The sequence below is a fragment of the Ahaetulla prasina genome, chromosome 1 (genome assembly GCF_028640845.1).
Source record: "Ahaetulla prasina isolate Xishuangbanna chromosome 1, ASM2864084v1, whole genome shotgun sequence".
NCBI lineage: Eukaryota > Metazoa > Chordata > Lepidosauria > Squamata > Colubridae > Ahaetulla > Ahaetulla prasina.
In genome coordinates, this window is record NC_080539.1 from 124,913,035 (window position 1) to 124,927,964 (window position 14,930).

The following is a 14,930-nucleotide window of genomic DNA, read 5'->3' on the forward strand; positions in this document are numbered from 1 at the left end:
CTTGCCGACAGTGCCTAGGGTCTATCCAGGATTGATCCTCCTCGTCCTCTATCTGTGGAGGCTCAGACACGCCTTCTTCCTGGCCTTCCGCCGGCACTTGAGGCGTTGCCAGGAAGGAGGGACCTGGAGAGGGAGGCCTTGTCGGCTCCTCTCCCTCACTCTCCAAGTCCTCCTCCTCCATGAGAACAGGCTCGGGGGCCGGAGTCACAACAGGAACATTAGATTTTTAGTTTTGTATATGACAAGTAGAGGCAAAAAAGGAAGAAAAATTACGAATGTAAGAAGATATGCATAATGATAGGTGAGTGAAGAAAGTAAAAAACAGAAGACATTAGGGATAGGAGACCACACACATAAAAACCCGTGTCTTCATCGCAAACATGCATAATACATACTCAAGCATACAGAGCATATGGAAGCCAATCCAGAAACAATATATTTCCTTTGCCTTCCCACACACTTCCACCTCCAGGCAAATAGACTTTTCATTTGTATGATCATAGTTACAGCTACTCCATGGTTCAAAACTGGATCAAATCGAATTTAAAAATAATCCCAATTTTAAAATATTCAACACTTTCCATAACCATCACAAAGTCACCAATACTTGAGTTTTTGCTGTGTTTAAAATGAGCTTTTGCTGTGTTTAAAATCATAATTCAGTTGTAGGTCACTGCTGACTCTATAATAACTATCTATGATTTGATGAATAATTTGCATAAAGATCACGCAAATTATTTCTTATATATTAAAACTAACACTTTGGCATTTGTAAATGAACATACCCTATGTAGTTTCTTATTACACAGAACATTTATTCTTCATATGTTCATAAATTGAGGATCCAATTCTAGAAAGCTGTTTTGAATTTAAGATGGTTGTTTTTAGAAATTGAGTTTTATGATTTCCAAATAATATATCTATTTTTGAAAATATTGCCACGGTTTTCCCACAGATTAAGCCTTTAGCTATATTGTAACTCACAGGACCTCCATTTATAAAATCTGTGGAGTTCTTGGCACTTTCTGAGTTTGGTTGTTTGCATGCAAATATTTCATTATCTGACCAGATAACATCATTAGTGCTAGCTAGTGTGACTTCACTATTCACCTCTGAGTGGCTTCTGTTTAAATGTGTAAAATCTGTTTATTTTATAAAATAAGTTGCATCATCTTAAAATATCTAGATTGCAGCAAAAAGAAAACTAATAAGTCCCAGTCATATTGATGGCAAAAACTTCCTCCTGTTTATGTGATTTAAAAGACAAAATTCTGCCGGTGCAGTTACATTTCTTACAATTGAGATTATTTTCTGTAGTTAATTTGGATTGCTGGGAAGTGTTGGAGTGTTAAACCCAGAAGTGTCTTAAGTGATAGACAAGTTGACAAGTTTTAGAGCAATGATGATGTGGAAATTCATTCATGTTTATATACTTTTAAAAATCTAAATTAGTCTAACATTTTAGATTCCACAAATATGCCATTTTAAAGTATATTTCCAGAGTAAATTATATACTGCTTAAACCTGTAATGTCTCTTTCATACATCTTTACTGAATATGTACCCTCTTAACTGCATGGTGAATCTGTTGTGACAAGCTGATAAGATTTTTTTACATGGTATTTTAAGTTTTCTTATGCCAAGAATTTGCAAGAGGCTATATCAATTAGTTGGCAAAGACATGCCACAATAATGCTTCTTTAATTTCCTGATCTCTATTGGTTAGCTGAAGAGCATAATACCTATATATGTGAGTAGCAATTATAAGTTTCATCCTTTTCGTTGTGAAAAACACGCAGATGACAACAAAAGTAACCATTTGTCTGTGAATAAGATCCAAAGGGTTACATGTAAGTTTGATGCATGCACTGACATGTATGTATGTTTGGTTGTTTTAATAGGCACATCCCTTGAGGTTCTCACTAAAAGGTAAAATGCCCTTTGCTTTCAATTTGATTCCTGATAATACTACAGATACTACAGTAGTATTTAAAATAGTACAGAGATAGTTCACCCATGTGTTCAGAATGCAGCTGCGCGGGTAATAGTGGGAGCGACTCGTTGCTCCCATGTAACACCAATCCTGCGCAGCTTGCACTGGCTTCCTGTGGTCTTTCGGGTGCGCTTCAAGATTTTGGTTACCACCTTTAAAGCGCTCCATGGCTTAGGACCCGGGTACTTACGGGACCGCCTGCTGTTACCTTTTGCCTCCCACCGACCCGTACGCTCACACAGAAAGGGCCTTCTCAGGGTGCCGTCCGCCAAGCAATGCCGGCTGGCGGCCCCCAGGGGAAGGGCCTTCTCTGTTGGAGCTCCTACGCTCTGGAATGAACTTCCCCCTGGTTTACGTCAAGTGCCTGATCTTCGGACCTTCCGCCGTGAGCTGAAAACGCACTTATTTATTCAAGCGGGACTGGATTGATATTTTATTGGGGTATTTATGTCTTATGATTTTAAATGGTTTTAAAAATCTTGGCCATGTTATAATATTTCTTTTTAATTTCTTTTTAATGTTTATACATTGTATTTTTACTAGGCTGTACACCGCCCTGAGTCCTTCGGGAGAAGGGCGGTATAAAAATTGAAATAAATAAAAAAAAATAAAAAAAATGTCTTCTTTTGACTTCTCATTCAAACTAATAGCCTTGGGCCTCTTCCATTAAAGTAATACCTGTCTGATTTTGCAAACTTTTGAAAAAGTTTTTGCAGCTTCTGATTCCCTTGAAAAACCACTCCTGAAAATGGGCCAATAATTCAAAAAAGCATTTTGTATGACTCTGTTATGCAAAAAAAAGAAATGCTTATGCAAATATTTATACGTATGCAGCTACCTAGTGCTTAATTCTTTGCAAATTTTCCCATAGGGAAATAATACGCCATATTTTTAACAAAAAGTAACAATATCTATCATCTATCTATCTATCTATCTATCTATCTATCTATCTATCTATCTATCTATCTATCTATCTCTACATCCATGACATCCATGTTACACAATTCTAAAAAGTATAAAATTTAGTCAATAGGTACATTCTGAGTTTTTTTATATATTTGCTAGGAGCTAAATAGATTATACCCACCCACCCCCCAAATTCAGTTAAACATAGGTTTTTTTAATCCATCATTAGATTTAGGGTTGATTTTCAATTTGAAGTACTTAAACAGCTACTGTATATAGGCCCCAAAGTGAGAGAAAAATAACCCAGAAAACAGATATTATATTGTGTGTCTCTATTTATTGTTCCCTTATATATTTCAGATGGTTTCTTTATCAAGGAGGAGTCCGTAATGTTAAATGTCAACCATAAGTCTTGTTTCTTTGACTGATGCAAACATGCAATGCAGCATCTGTTTCTGTGTTTTTTTCGTTGTGATTTTCATCACGTTTTTCTTCCTTGCGGCTGCAATTTATAATTTTATTACAAAGTCTTCTGTTTCAGGCAGATTAATGCAGTTGCCACAGATGGATAAGGCAAAAAATATATACATTGAACAATCCAAAGTGAGGGAGGAAAATAAAGTTAGAAAGGAGTTTCCACAGGCTTTTTGCCTGGGTGCTTCCCCAGTTTATTATGGACTGTATAGACCTAAACACTGCTAGATAATGAACATAACACCAAGCAAATTATCACAACAGTTGTCGGTCCCATACAAAATAAAGTCAGCATAATAACAGTGGAAAGAAACACCGTTCTTGAAAAGTTAGGATAAAATTCACAAATATGCAAGTCCTTTTCTGCTTTCAATCTGGTTGTCAGCTACTACCAAAAGGAGTTTAAAGACAACTGCCTTTCCTTGTAGTTTGCCACTGACTCATACCTTGTCTTTGATTTTACACTGCTGTTTGTAGAATTTAATAAAGCAAATGTAATAATGCTGCTAGTACCTTAATCTACAATCTCAATTTAGCTGACCATGAGATAAATAGGAGCAGGAACGATAGTGCATTTCTACGGATTGTTTTTAATAAGCATGTTATTTAGTTGATCGTCCAAGAGCAGCAATGCCTCGCTTTCTAGTCTGCCAGACAAATTTATTAATGCTTCCTGCCCCTCCTCCAACTGATTCCCTGCAGACAAATCTCTATTGAGCCTTTAGAAAGTCACAACTTCCAAATTAGATTAAGTACTAGGAATTGTACTAGCAGAATCAAAGAAAATTGAATGTGTTATTGAATTCATGCCACATTGTCTCTGTAAAGGACTGACTTCAGATATAACAGTAACTTTAGTCCTTAGTTTGCTATGAGCAGTTGCTGCCACGTACTTGAAAAGGGTTAATCTTTGTTTGTTTGTTTTTTCATTTATCTCTACTGAGGCTGCAAAAGAAAAAAAACCTTCAGTGATAAATGCTTTTGAGGGGGGAAAATATTCATAGATTTCTGTGCCTGACCCAGTTTCTGTATATCGTGCATAGAAAATTAACAAATCATGAAAGATTTGGCATTGGAGTGTAAGCATACTTACTTGTCATTTGATAAATACATTCATTTTAGAACTGCCTGTTTCCCATTTGGGCCTGACATATTAAGAGGTGCATAATTAATGGATGACATAAATAATTAACATTAACTTTACGGTGCTTAATATGCCATCATTTATCCATCAAATTGCTTGTATGCATAAATGTCCTTGCATCAAGTTTTGAATTACGAAAGGTGATTTCTAAATCCTTAAGTTTGTGTGTTGCACAATAACCATCCTCATGCATCTTTAAAAAAAAAAAATTCAATTACTCTTCCTCCCAGGGCAATAGACTTTATAGTCACATCACCTTTATTTCTTCTTAGAACAGCACATGAGCAGTTAAACCAGGGACTTCGGTTAGGCAGTCCAGGCCCCAATGCACAGCCTTCATCAGTGGCGAAAGAGCACCACCTTGCTGTTGCCAAAGCTCTCTGGAGAAATTTCTTTCCCTACTTGAAGGGCCAGAGGATGGTGAAGACTCCCCCTCCTCAGATTGCAGATACAGCTGCAGGTTTGTACTCCCAACTTGACCTCCTCTTTCTTGTGTCCGTAATGCATTCTTCCTGTTTTTAAATAACTTATTACTGGACATAGTAGAATTTACCTGCACATTGTAAGATTCCTGTAGGCAGCCTTTTGATGCATCCATACACCTTGATGGGAAAAGAGAGAGAGGTACTCATATTTTCCTCATAGTAGTGGGCTCACTTTATTCATAGGGTCCCTCGGATATATAAATCGAGTGGCACTTTTATTTTGTTAGATGTTCATTCTATTTGAAATGTGTACTTGTGATCTTAAGCAACGTTAACGGTTGATATGTCACCATATTCAATACCATGCATATTCTCCGTGCTTAAATGAGTTTGTTCAGAGTCTCTTGCTGCTACAAATTCCCTTCCCTCGGGTTTCTCTAGGATTATGATAATCTTCACTGTTCTGTAAATATATCAGGTAAGATTTCAAATAGATTGTGTGACTTTTAATAATAATAATAACAATAATAACAACAACAACAACAACATCCTATATTCTGGAGTCTTATAATGTAAGAATGCCGCTAAAAATTCTAGCAGATGGAACAACATCTTGCAACAAAACTATAAAAGTGGTGATCCTTGACTTCACTGGAGCTGTGCCCACCCGATCCGGTTCCTTTTTATTTTAATATAGTACTATTTCTTCCATGATATTCCTGTCTACTAACTCTGTATATTTCAACTCAGTGCAAGAAGGCTTGCATTTAGTTATAATACCTCACTGAATCCATTTCAGTATTATTTATAAAAGATAGATTTGAATTTAAATGTATTTTCCTCAATATGAATTAAGAACTGAACATATGCATTCTTAAAATCCTAATCGTTAATGGAAAAAGACTTTGAATTTCAGCAGCTTTGCAATAGTTAAGATATAATAACGGTAGACTAAAATGCAATTTCCTTGGCATGTAATGGGATATGGATACAACAAGCAGTGGCTCTAGTACCTTCTTTTAGTCAATTCTAGTTTTCCGTGCATGGTTGCTTAAAAAAGTAAAAAAGAAAAAAGAGACTATAATTGATCATCACTAACATTGATAATATAGCAATGTTTGTGTTAAAATGCTAAAGAACAATTAAAGCATAAGTTTCTTAATACATGAATAAATGACAAAGCACAGTTAAGTTTTAACTCATTTTGATTGAGGAATTAGTGCCAATATCATTTTCCTCTCTACCCAAATGTCTGCAAAGATAAAAATAAACCTGGATTATTAATAGAGTGGGTTGATGGATGCTAGTGAGTAAGGCCAATTGATGAAACTGGTTTGACAATATATAGCATAATCTGTGTCACTTTATGATTCCTGTTTCCAGTTCCTTTCATTTTTAACAGTATAATTTCTTGGAAATAGAAAGCAGCTGGTGGAAACAGATTTTAAGATGCAAACAGCAAGCAAGAAAAGCTGAAGCATATGTCTTGAAGCTCTTCTCAAGATTTCAAATTATTTATATTCACTGGGAAAGGGGAAGGAATCTTAGTATTAAAAAAAAATCAGTGGTGTACAACGCATGGAAGTTTGTTCTACCTCTCTGCTTTTCTAACACATAGCCACTTGGTTTTTTAAAAACAGGTTTGACTTTGTTAGCTTTGGATTTACCCAGCACATGTACCTCAGATCTCCAGCCTCAGCCAATTATATCTATGATGCAGTTGTTTGGATGGGATGATATGGTTTGCCCTCAGCTGGTATCAAGGTATCTAACTCACCTGATACAAAACAGGTAAGCCATACAACAGCTTGGTTAAATAAAAGCAGGTGTTGGCATAACTTTGGTTTACTTCTGCTGTTACAGTAACATGTAGGGGTTTTTTTACTGTAGATTTTTGTGAAAGCTGGGTTGAAAATCTATTTTCTAGATTTTTTTCAGTTATATAAACAGCAATGCCAATATTATCCTTCCAATACACTAAATAATCCAGTTTCAAAAGCCATTTTGTCATGCTTTTGTCAAGTCTGACTTAATTCTTTTCAATCTGCTAGGAAATGGATGCATGGTGGGGAAAGAGGTATGTCAGAAAAAAAGAGGGGTGTCGAAAGAATAATGAAGAAGAAAGGGAATGGATGTGTGGTGGAGAGTAAGGACACTAAATTGCATTTCCAAACAGAGATTATCATTTTTCTTCTCTCTTAATAGTTCAGGAGAATCAACTCCAATACATTATATTAATGTTCCTGAAAACATTGATGTTGTATTATATTTACATTGATTTTCCTAACTCCCTGGCCTATACAAGCTGCATGGAACTTTTTAGCCGTTCTGCTGGCTGTACACTGAAGCACTATTAGAAAACTGGGAATTCTTAGATTTTGCTACAGTTTGCATTGTGCAAACTAGATTAGGGGTTTGTTTTGCCCAGTTTTGGGAGAAGTCATGGTATTCTGTGCCACAGTGCATATGGGGCATTTCTTAGAGGCAGGAGTTCTTGGAATCATTTACAGATTTTTTAAAAAATAATATAAATCAAGGAGAAGGAATGACTTTTCAACTTACCTAATTTGTTTTTCTTTATTGGCTTTCTTTTCTATACAGTGCACTGGCTGAAGCTCTTACTGGCATGAGTCATTCATCTTACCAATCCTTGTTTGTTCAGTCATGGTTTCGATGCATTTTACAAATGTTTATCAATCAGCCTCCCGAGACTTTGATCAGGACAGATGCCGAGCAAGCTACCAGTATGTGCATTGGTTTATATGTGATCAGCAGCAATAGAAACTTAGTCTTTTCAACTACCATATTTTTCAGAGTATAAGACGCACTTTTTCCCCCCTAAAAGAGGCTGATCATTGGGGTTTTCGAAGGTTTTTTTCCGCCCTAAGGAGGTGCTAATGAGTGAAGCAATCTTTCCTGCTTAGCCTGCTTTTCTCATTGCTTCTCTCTCCGAAGATCAGCTGTGCTTTAGAAGCTGTTTTTTATCCCCAAAGCTCAAAACCAAAACTAATGTGCTGAAGCTGACCAGACTAAGGATGCTAGCCAGATGAATACCTGGTAGGCAGGGTTTTTTTTTTCCTATTTTCCTCCTCAAAAACTAAGGTGCGTTTTATACTCTGGTGCGTCTTTTACTCCGAAAAATACGGTATATGCACAATATTAATCTACCACTCCCATCACTACTATCACTTTTTTGCCTTATTATTCTTCCAGTTTATATTTGCCTGCTTGGATAATTGATTAGTTGCTTATTTTTTAATTTAATTTAAAGTAAGTGTGTTCATTTGAAAACAAAAACAAAAAATCCCAAACATTGATGAATAAAGTAATTAATTGGAAATCATAGGTTAAATCTGTTCAATTATTTCAAAACGTTTTAACTCATCTGAAAGGGCATCTTCCTGTATGACAATTGAAAGTCTGTATTTATAGATACTAACGCTAGTGATTCTTTTTATTATATTTTCAAGCAAAGGGCAAGACACTTGTGAAACTGGAGTAAAAGACAGATGAATTAGTGGTCATTTCATGTATTTTAGATTTTGATATTTGATGATCTCACTTGAATTGGCGTTAACCTTATGCGCTTGGTTGACTTGAGTAGTGGATAAAATGTAAAAATGGCTTAGGTTTCTCTTTTTTTAATGTTTACTGAAGTATACAGATGTTTGCAAGGGGAAATAACGACGATGGAAAGAGAGAGGTTGAAAGCAAAGGGTTGGGGGGAAATACTTACTAATAGTCATAGCATCTTACGATTTCCAAGAAATATCTATGCTTTTTTTATATAAAAAAACCTGCTTTTTTACAGTCTTTCAAATCTGAACTTGGTATAGTGATTAAGATATTAGTCTAGAACAGGGATGTCAAACTCAATTTCATTGAGGGCTGCAACAGAGTTCTGTTTGACCTCGGGGGGGTAGCCATGGTAGGCGTGGCCAGTTCAACATCACTCGTGCCGGGGCACCTGTGGTGGCTCAAGCGGGGCTGGGGGGGATCCACTTTTGCTAGTGGTTTGTTTTGCCAAGCGAAAACGGAGCTCAGGGGGGTCCTGCATGGTTCCCCGTGCCACTGCACGTTTCACCACTCCCTTTTCACTGGCAGAGGCACTGTGGGCCGGTCCTTCACTGTTTCCAGGGCAACCCCAAGGGCCAGATCTAAGCAACCCATGGGCCGGAACCAGCCCATGGGCCTTGAGTTTGACACCCCTGATCTAGAATAATAAGATTCCAATTTACCCTCTTCCATTGGAGCTCCCTAAAAGACTTGGCCAATTATACTCTCAACTCAACCTACCTTATACAGTTTTTTGTAGTTGTTCAGAAAAATGGAGAAGGAAGCGCTGAGTTTACTGTTTTGTTCTCCTTGAGGAAACACAATATATAAATCCAACTAACAAATACTGGTGTTGGAGTACAATTCATATCTTCCCCTTGTAGAAGTTGTAGTTCACCATACCTGAGGAACTGTCTAAGGGTGTATACTTGATGGGAAAAGTCCAATGCTAAGTCACATCAAATTCTTGTGTTGTGTTGATAAATAGATAAGGCTTATATGGAACAAGTGACTGAACTTACAAGATTGATATTCAAACTGCCAGAAGTAGTAGCTATCTTCTCAAAGGCTCACTTTGATGAGTCAGTCTACAAACAAGATCCTAAGGAGGCTGTTTTCCGGTTCATTGAGGTACGGTGTTTATTATAAATAGCAGTTTTGGAGGAATAGAATTAGAAAATACCCTATCCTATCTTAATACAATAGATGTGTCCCAATATCAAAAATTGCTCTCAGTTTTTTCTCCTATGTTTCCTTAGGCTGTTGGAAAAAACTACAGTGAGCTTCAGCAACTGCCTGAAAAATCAGCCATGGTGACAAAGGCATTGGTATATCTTGGTGACATATTAAAATATGTAAAACCCTATTTAGTAAAGAAAGGGCCTGCAGAAGGACTCCATCTCACCTACAAGATAATAGGTAACTCTCATGCTCAGTGCTCCCCTTATCAACAATATAAAGCAAAGCCATTAGTGTCAAGGCGGCCCCCAGGGGAAGGGCCTTCTCTGTAGGAGCACCTACCCTCTGGAACGAACTTCCCCCTGGTTTGCGTCAACTACCTGACCTTCGGACCTTTCGCCGTGAATTGAAAACGTACTTGTTTATTCAAGCGGGACTGGCTTAACTTTTTAACTTTTTAAATTTTTTGAATTTTAATAATTTTAACTGGGGTATTTTATTTTTGGGGTCAAATTTGACGGTTTTAATTTTCGGCCAATTATATAATATGTTATTTTAACTGTTGTTTTAATTTGTATATTGCACTGTTTTAATCTGGCTGTACACCGCCCTGAGTCCTTCGGGAGAAGGGCGGTATAAAAATCTAAATAATAAATAAAATAAATAAATAATGCTTCCAGGCAACTTCTCCAGCAGAAGAACCTCTAACCTACAAGAGCCCTTTGGTTCCCTTGCAAGTGTCTGTCAATGAAACCAGCCAGGAGACATAGTGCAAGTGGGGTTGTGTTCATTAAGAGTTTGCTGGGATGTGCATTTGTTACGGTTGGCAGAAACTCCTTCTGCAGCACATTGAGACAAGTTGAGAATCAACCTTTGCAACCACTTAGAAAGATCTGTCCCCAGACCCCAGTCTTCAGAGCCCCAGTGTTGCACTCATTGCTGCTGGGATTGAGTCCATCAATCTTATTCCTGGCTGTCCTCTTCTTTTCTTTTTTTACACTTTTCCTTAATCCTTAGACAGGTAGTCCTCGACTTACGACCACAATTAAACTCCATTTTTTTTCTTATTAAGTGAGACATTTGTTAAGTGAACTTTGCCCCATTTTACAATCTTCCTTGCCATAGTTGTTAAGTGTATCACTGCAGTTGATAAGTTAGTAACCTTGTTGTTAAGTGAATCTGGCTTCCTCATTGACTTTGCTTGTCAGAAGGTCGCAAAAAGGAATCACGTGACACAGCAACAGTCATAAATAGGAGTCAGTTACCAAGTGTCTGGATTTTGACCGCATGATTGTGGGAAAACTTTTAACTTTGAAAAGCAGTCATAAGTCACATTTTTCAGTGTTGTTGTAACTTTGAACAGTCACTAAATGAACTGTTGTAAGTCGAGGACTACCTGTAATTACTGAAAGTAGTTCTGCTCTTTCTTGCAGACTGTTATCTTGAGGTACTTGTAATCTTCCTTCCTTCCTTCCTTCCTTCCTTCCTTCCTTCCTTCCTTTCCTTGGAATGCTACCCTCAGTTCTTCAGAGCTGCGTACTATTACATATTTTATTAAAAGTTCTTCACCCAGATCAACTTTGTGTCAATATTATACATTTAAAAAGTGGGGAAGAGAAAATATTATAGAACTTAGTTTCAATTTTTGTTCTTTCTTCTAATAACTAATGTTCTTTTTGAATCTCTGCTTTACTTTAAGGTTCTTGCTTAGGAAATAGCATAAAATATATTAAATAAAAATATTGTAACTTATACCTGTCAGTCTTTCAGTTATAGTTATTTGGAAGGACAGCATAAGAAATTCCAGAAAACATATCTCCATTAGAAGGAATTTCAGCTTATTAAGGCTGTGTTGACACCGTCATTCTCAGAATAGCCAATCTATTGATCTCCTTGTGGTATTCAAAGTCAATCGATTGTGCTAGTTTTGATTCATTTTCCTGTGCAGACCTAAAAAAATTACCGAGGAATGAAAGTGGGTCACACATTCTGTTCTAATGCAGGCTCCGTCATTCTGTGAGATTTCTGTTGATGTATTTGAAGCAAGGCTATCCTTTTTCCCAGCGATATTTCCTATTTAGGGAAGTGAAGGGGGATTCAAAATATTTTGCTGAAGGTTTTGTGCATTCATAAGATTTGCTTTGCTTTAAATTTATTTGTTCATATATTAACCAACTATGTTACTGCTTTCGATGAAAAACAAAAGGCAAAAGCAATTTGTATTAAAAAATGATCATACCAAAGAGTAAATACAATGTACAAAAGTAGCATACATTAGCATTATTTCTTTGAGTATACTATTCCCTGACGTATCTGGTTTCAGTCTAAAGTTCACAACTCTCATTTTTAGTTCACTGTATAAATGGACGTTCACCATCCCCAGGATTATTAAGCGGGATATATGGAAATGTGACTATTTGGTTGCTATAGTTACCAGTAGACATGAAATCCGGCAGAAATATTTCTTCATGCTTCCTCTCCCTTTTTGCAATTTCGACTTTTGGTTTTCTTGGTTTTATTTCTACAGGATGCCTTGTGAAGTTCTGGGCAGCCATATTGGCTACTTCCAAAGCACAGCCCCTCTTGTTCCGTATTATAGATTGCTTGCTTTTGCCCCATGCTGTGCTTCAGCAGGATAAAGAACTACCTGCAGTGATGTTGGCTGCCATTCGTGAGAATCTCCCGTTTTTCCTTCAGGTGCGCTGGTCTCTCTATACTATGTTCATATGAAAACACAGAGAGAGAGAGAGACACACAGAGAGAAGCACCACTTTGATGTAGTGATTAAGGTGCTGACCTAGAAATCAGGAGTCTGTGAGTTCTGGTCCTGCCTTAGGTAACCTTGGGCAAGTCACACTCTCTCTCGGCCCAAGCCCACCTCACAGGGTTGCTGTGGAGAAAATAGGAAGAAGAAGGAGTATTATGTCTGTTTGACTCCTTGAACTACTTATAAAAATAATAAAAGGTGGGTTAAAAAAAATATACGGTATGCATGTGTTTGCGTAATAGAAGTAATAATGAGCACATGTATATATAGGTAAACTCCCGAGTACTTCAAGAATGGGAGTGATTACATGTTGCTCAGGACTTGATTTTAATTATCTCAAAAGTATTCGCTACTTGGTCAAATACCTGACCTAGGCACGTTTTTCTCCCTTATATGTTTTTAAAAATGAAAACTGCACTTGTGAAGCAAATGATTCTTTATTTATCGTTCACTGATTATGGATTTTCCTCACATAATCACCAATTGTTCAGTGGCCGTCGGAAGTTACAATGGCGCGGAACATACGTTATGTAACACCCAGTTCCTGAAGTTAACAGCCATTGCTGTAACCCCCACTGTCACATGACCAAAATTTGAGAACTTGGCAGATTCTGCCCACTTACAACCGCTAAGGGGCTTCAACTCCCCGCCCCCATCTCTGCCCTTTAGCCACCCTGCAAAGCAACACTCCTTGGTGGCAGTGGCGGTGATAGAGCTTCCTTCTGCTGATAACATGCTAGTTCTCACTTGATCATTTTGCTAGTGTGAATTCAATATATAATCCTTTGTGAATTCTCCAATAATAACTCCATATGGTTATGGAGTCATGATTTACTTCTGTTCCTGTTAATCTTAGAAAGCGTTTTCAACAAAATCTGTTTAAGCAGATAGGAGGGGAAAAAATGCATAGAACAAACAAAAAGTCATGAACAGAATATTCTTTATTCTAGCTAAAACAAGCAGAAATTTCATATAAAATAAGAAAAAGGATCAGAAATGAATACTCCAAAGCATTCAGGTTTTTTTTAAATAAGCTGTAAAATATTGGGGTCCTTCACTAAAAGTTTCCTGACATTGCTTTTCATTTTTTAATTTGAGGAGTTTAAATATTAATTCCAAATATTAAAACTAAAACATTAAATTATTGGATGGAAGCAAGATAAGAAAAAAAATGTTTTTAACCATAGATAAGTGATCTTCAACAACTAGTATCCCAAAAGAAGACTTTATTTTGTTTTATTCTTTTATGAATTATGCAAACACAGTTTATGTCAGTTATTCCTGACATAAATTCCTAAATTATTCCTAAATTACATAATTGAATTTTTGGTCCAATACGCAAAATCTAAGTCCCGTTGTTTATTTAAGCTAGGCGTTTTATAATTAATGACCAAATAATACGTTAAAATTTGTTTGGAACTTTTATATGATTGTATAATAAATTGTATACCTTATTTTAACTAAAGAAAATGTTGTCAACCAAATGTTACAGATGGGCACATGATAATGCTGCTATAGTTAGATTATGCACTGGTCCAATGAATATCACCATGGACTAAAGAGAGGCACACTAATCTTTATCACTCTACTGTAGAGAGTAGCACCTGGAGTTAGACCTCAATAAAACTAAGTATTCCTAAACAGGCTTTTGAAAGCTGACATGGATCATTAACAGGTAGAAGTTCAAGCAGGTGTACCAAGGGGTGATTTTCTACTCATCTGATTATTAAAAAATAGACTTTTATATGGAGCCAGAAGGCTCAAGGGGTGTTTCAGAACCCAAGGGGATTTCAATTTAACCCAGCTGCTATCTGGTATTTTGTGGCTAACCTCCTGAACCAACTTATCTTATAAAGTAGAATTTGGTTTGGGAGAAAAGGCAGTCTGCTTGAGATCATCCGCACCAAGTCTCTGAAGTATTTCAAGTGCCGGATTGCATTTCAAATGTGGCACGTCGTTTGACAAGTAGACGTAGGGCCTGGATGATATTTAACATTTTGATTAATGCTGTTTGTTTGTTTTTTTAATATAACATGGCCTGGCCCCTTTAACACTAATAAATTCTTTGTGTGCATCCTGAAAACTGGTAAGTTGTAGACTCGGCTTTCTCCCAGAGGCTGGTGAGCTACAAGTACACTAAAGACACTAAAGATTTTCCAATATGGACAGGAAGAGTGAAGTAGAAGCCCTCAAGTTTAGTAGCAAAAACCTAGCTTCATTGTTTCCGGGTGGCATGTTGTGTCAAACATCTTACCCTCCCAAGTAACAGTGTTTTTCCTTGAAGATCTTAACATCTTCCCTTTAGCAGTTCTCATGGATATTCATGATAATTCATAAGAACACTCAGTAGGACTCTGCCCACAAGGGGCAAGCATGATTAAAACTTGGCTCCACATTTTTCCACTCTTCTGTAACGACATCTTAATATTGTGATAACCCCTTTAGTACATGATTTCTGTAGCTTACTTTTGTAAACTATTTACTTGCA

At 36.9% G+C, this 14,930-nt stretch overlaps 1 protein-coding gene across 3 annotated transcripts in view; it reads left to right on the forward strand.

Moving 5' to 3' along the window:
* Positions 1 to 14,930, forward strand: part of MMS22L (MMS22 like, DNA repair protein) — a 90,542-nt gene that overhangs the window by 56,988 nt on the left and 18,624 nt on the right. For all 3 annotated transcript variants that reach the window (XM_058175007.1, XM_058175001.1, XM_058174993.1), the window contains 6 exons: positions 4,789 to 4,976; positions 6,582 to 6,732; positions 7,543 to 7,685; positions 9,485 to 9,627; positions 9,756 to 9,915; positions 12,203 to 12,372. In XM_058175007.1, coding sequence (XP_058030990.1) covers positions 4,789 to 4,976; positions 6,582 to 6,732; positions 7,543 to 7,685; positions 9,485 to 9,627; positions 9,756 to 9,915; positions 12,203 to 12,372 — 955 coding nt within the window. The remainder of the gene's footprint in view (positions 1 to 4,788; positions 4,977 to 6,581; positions 6,733 to 7,542; positions 7,686 to 9,484; positions 9,628 to 9,755; positions 9,916 to 12,202; positions 12,373 to 14,930) is intronic.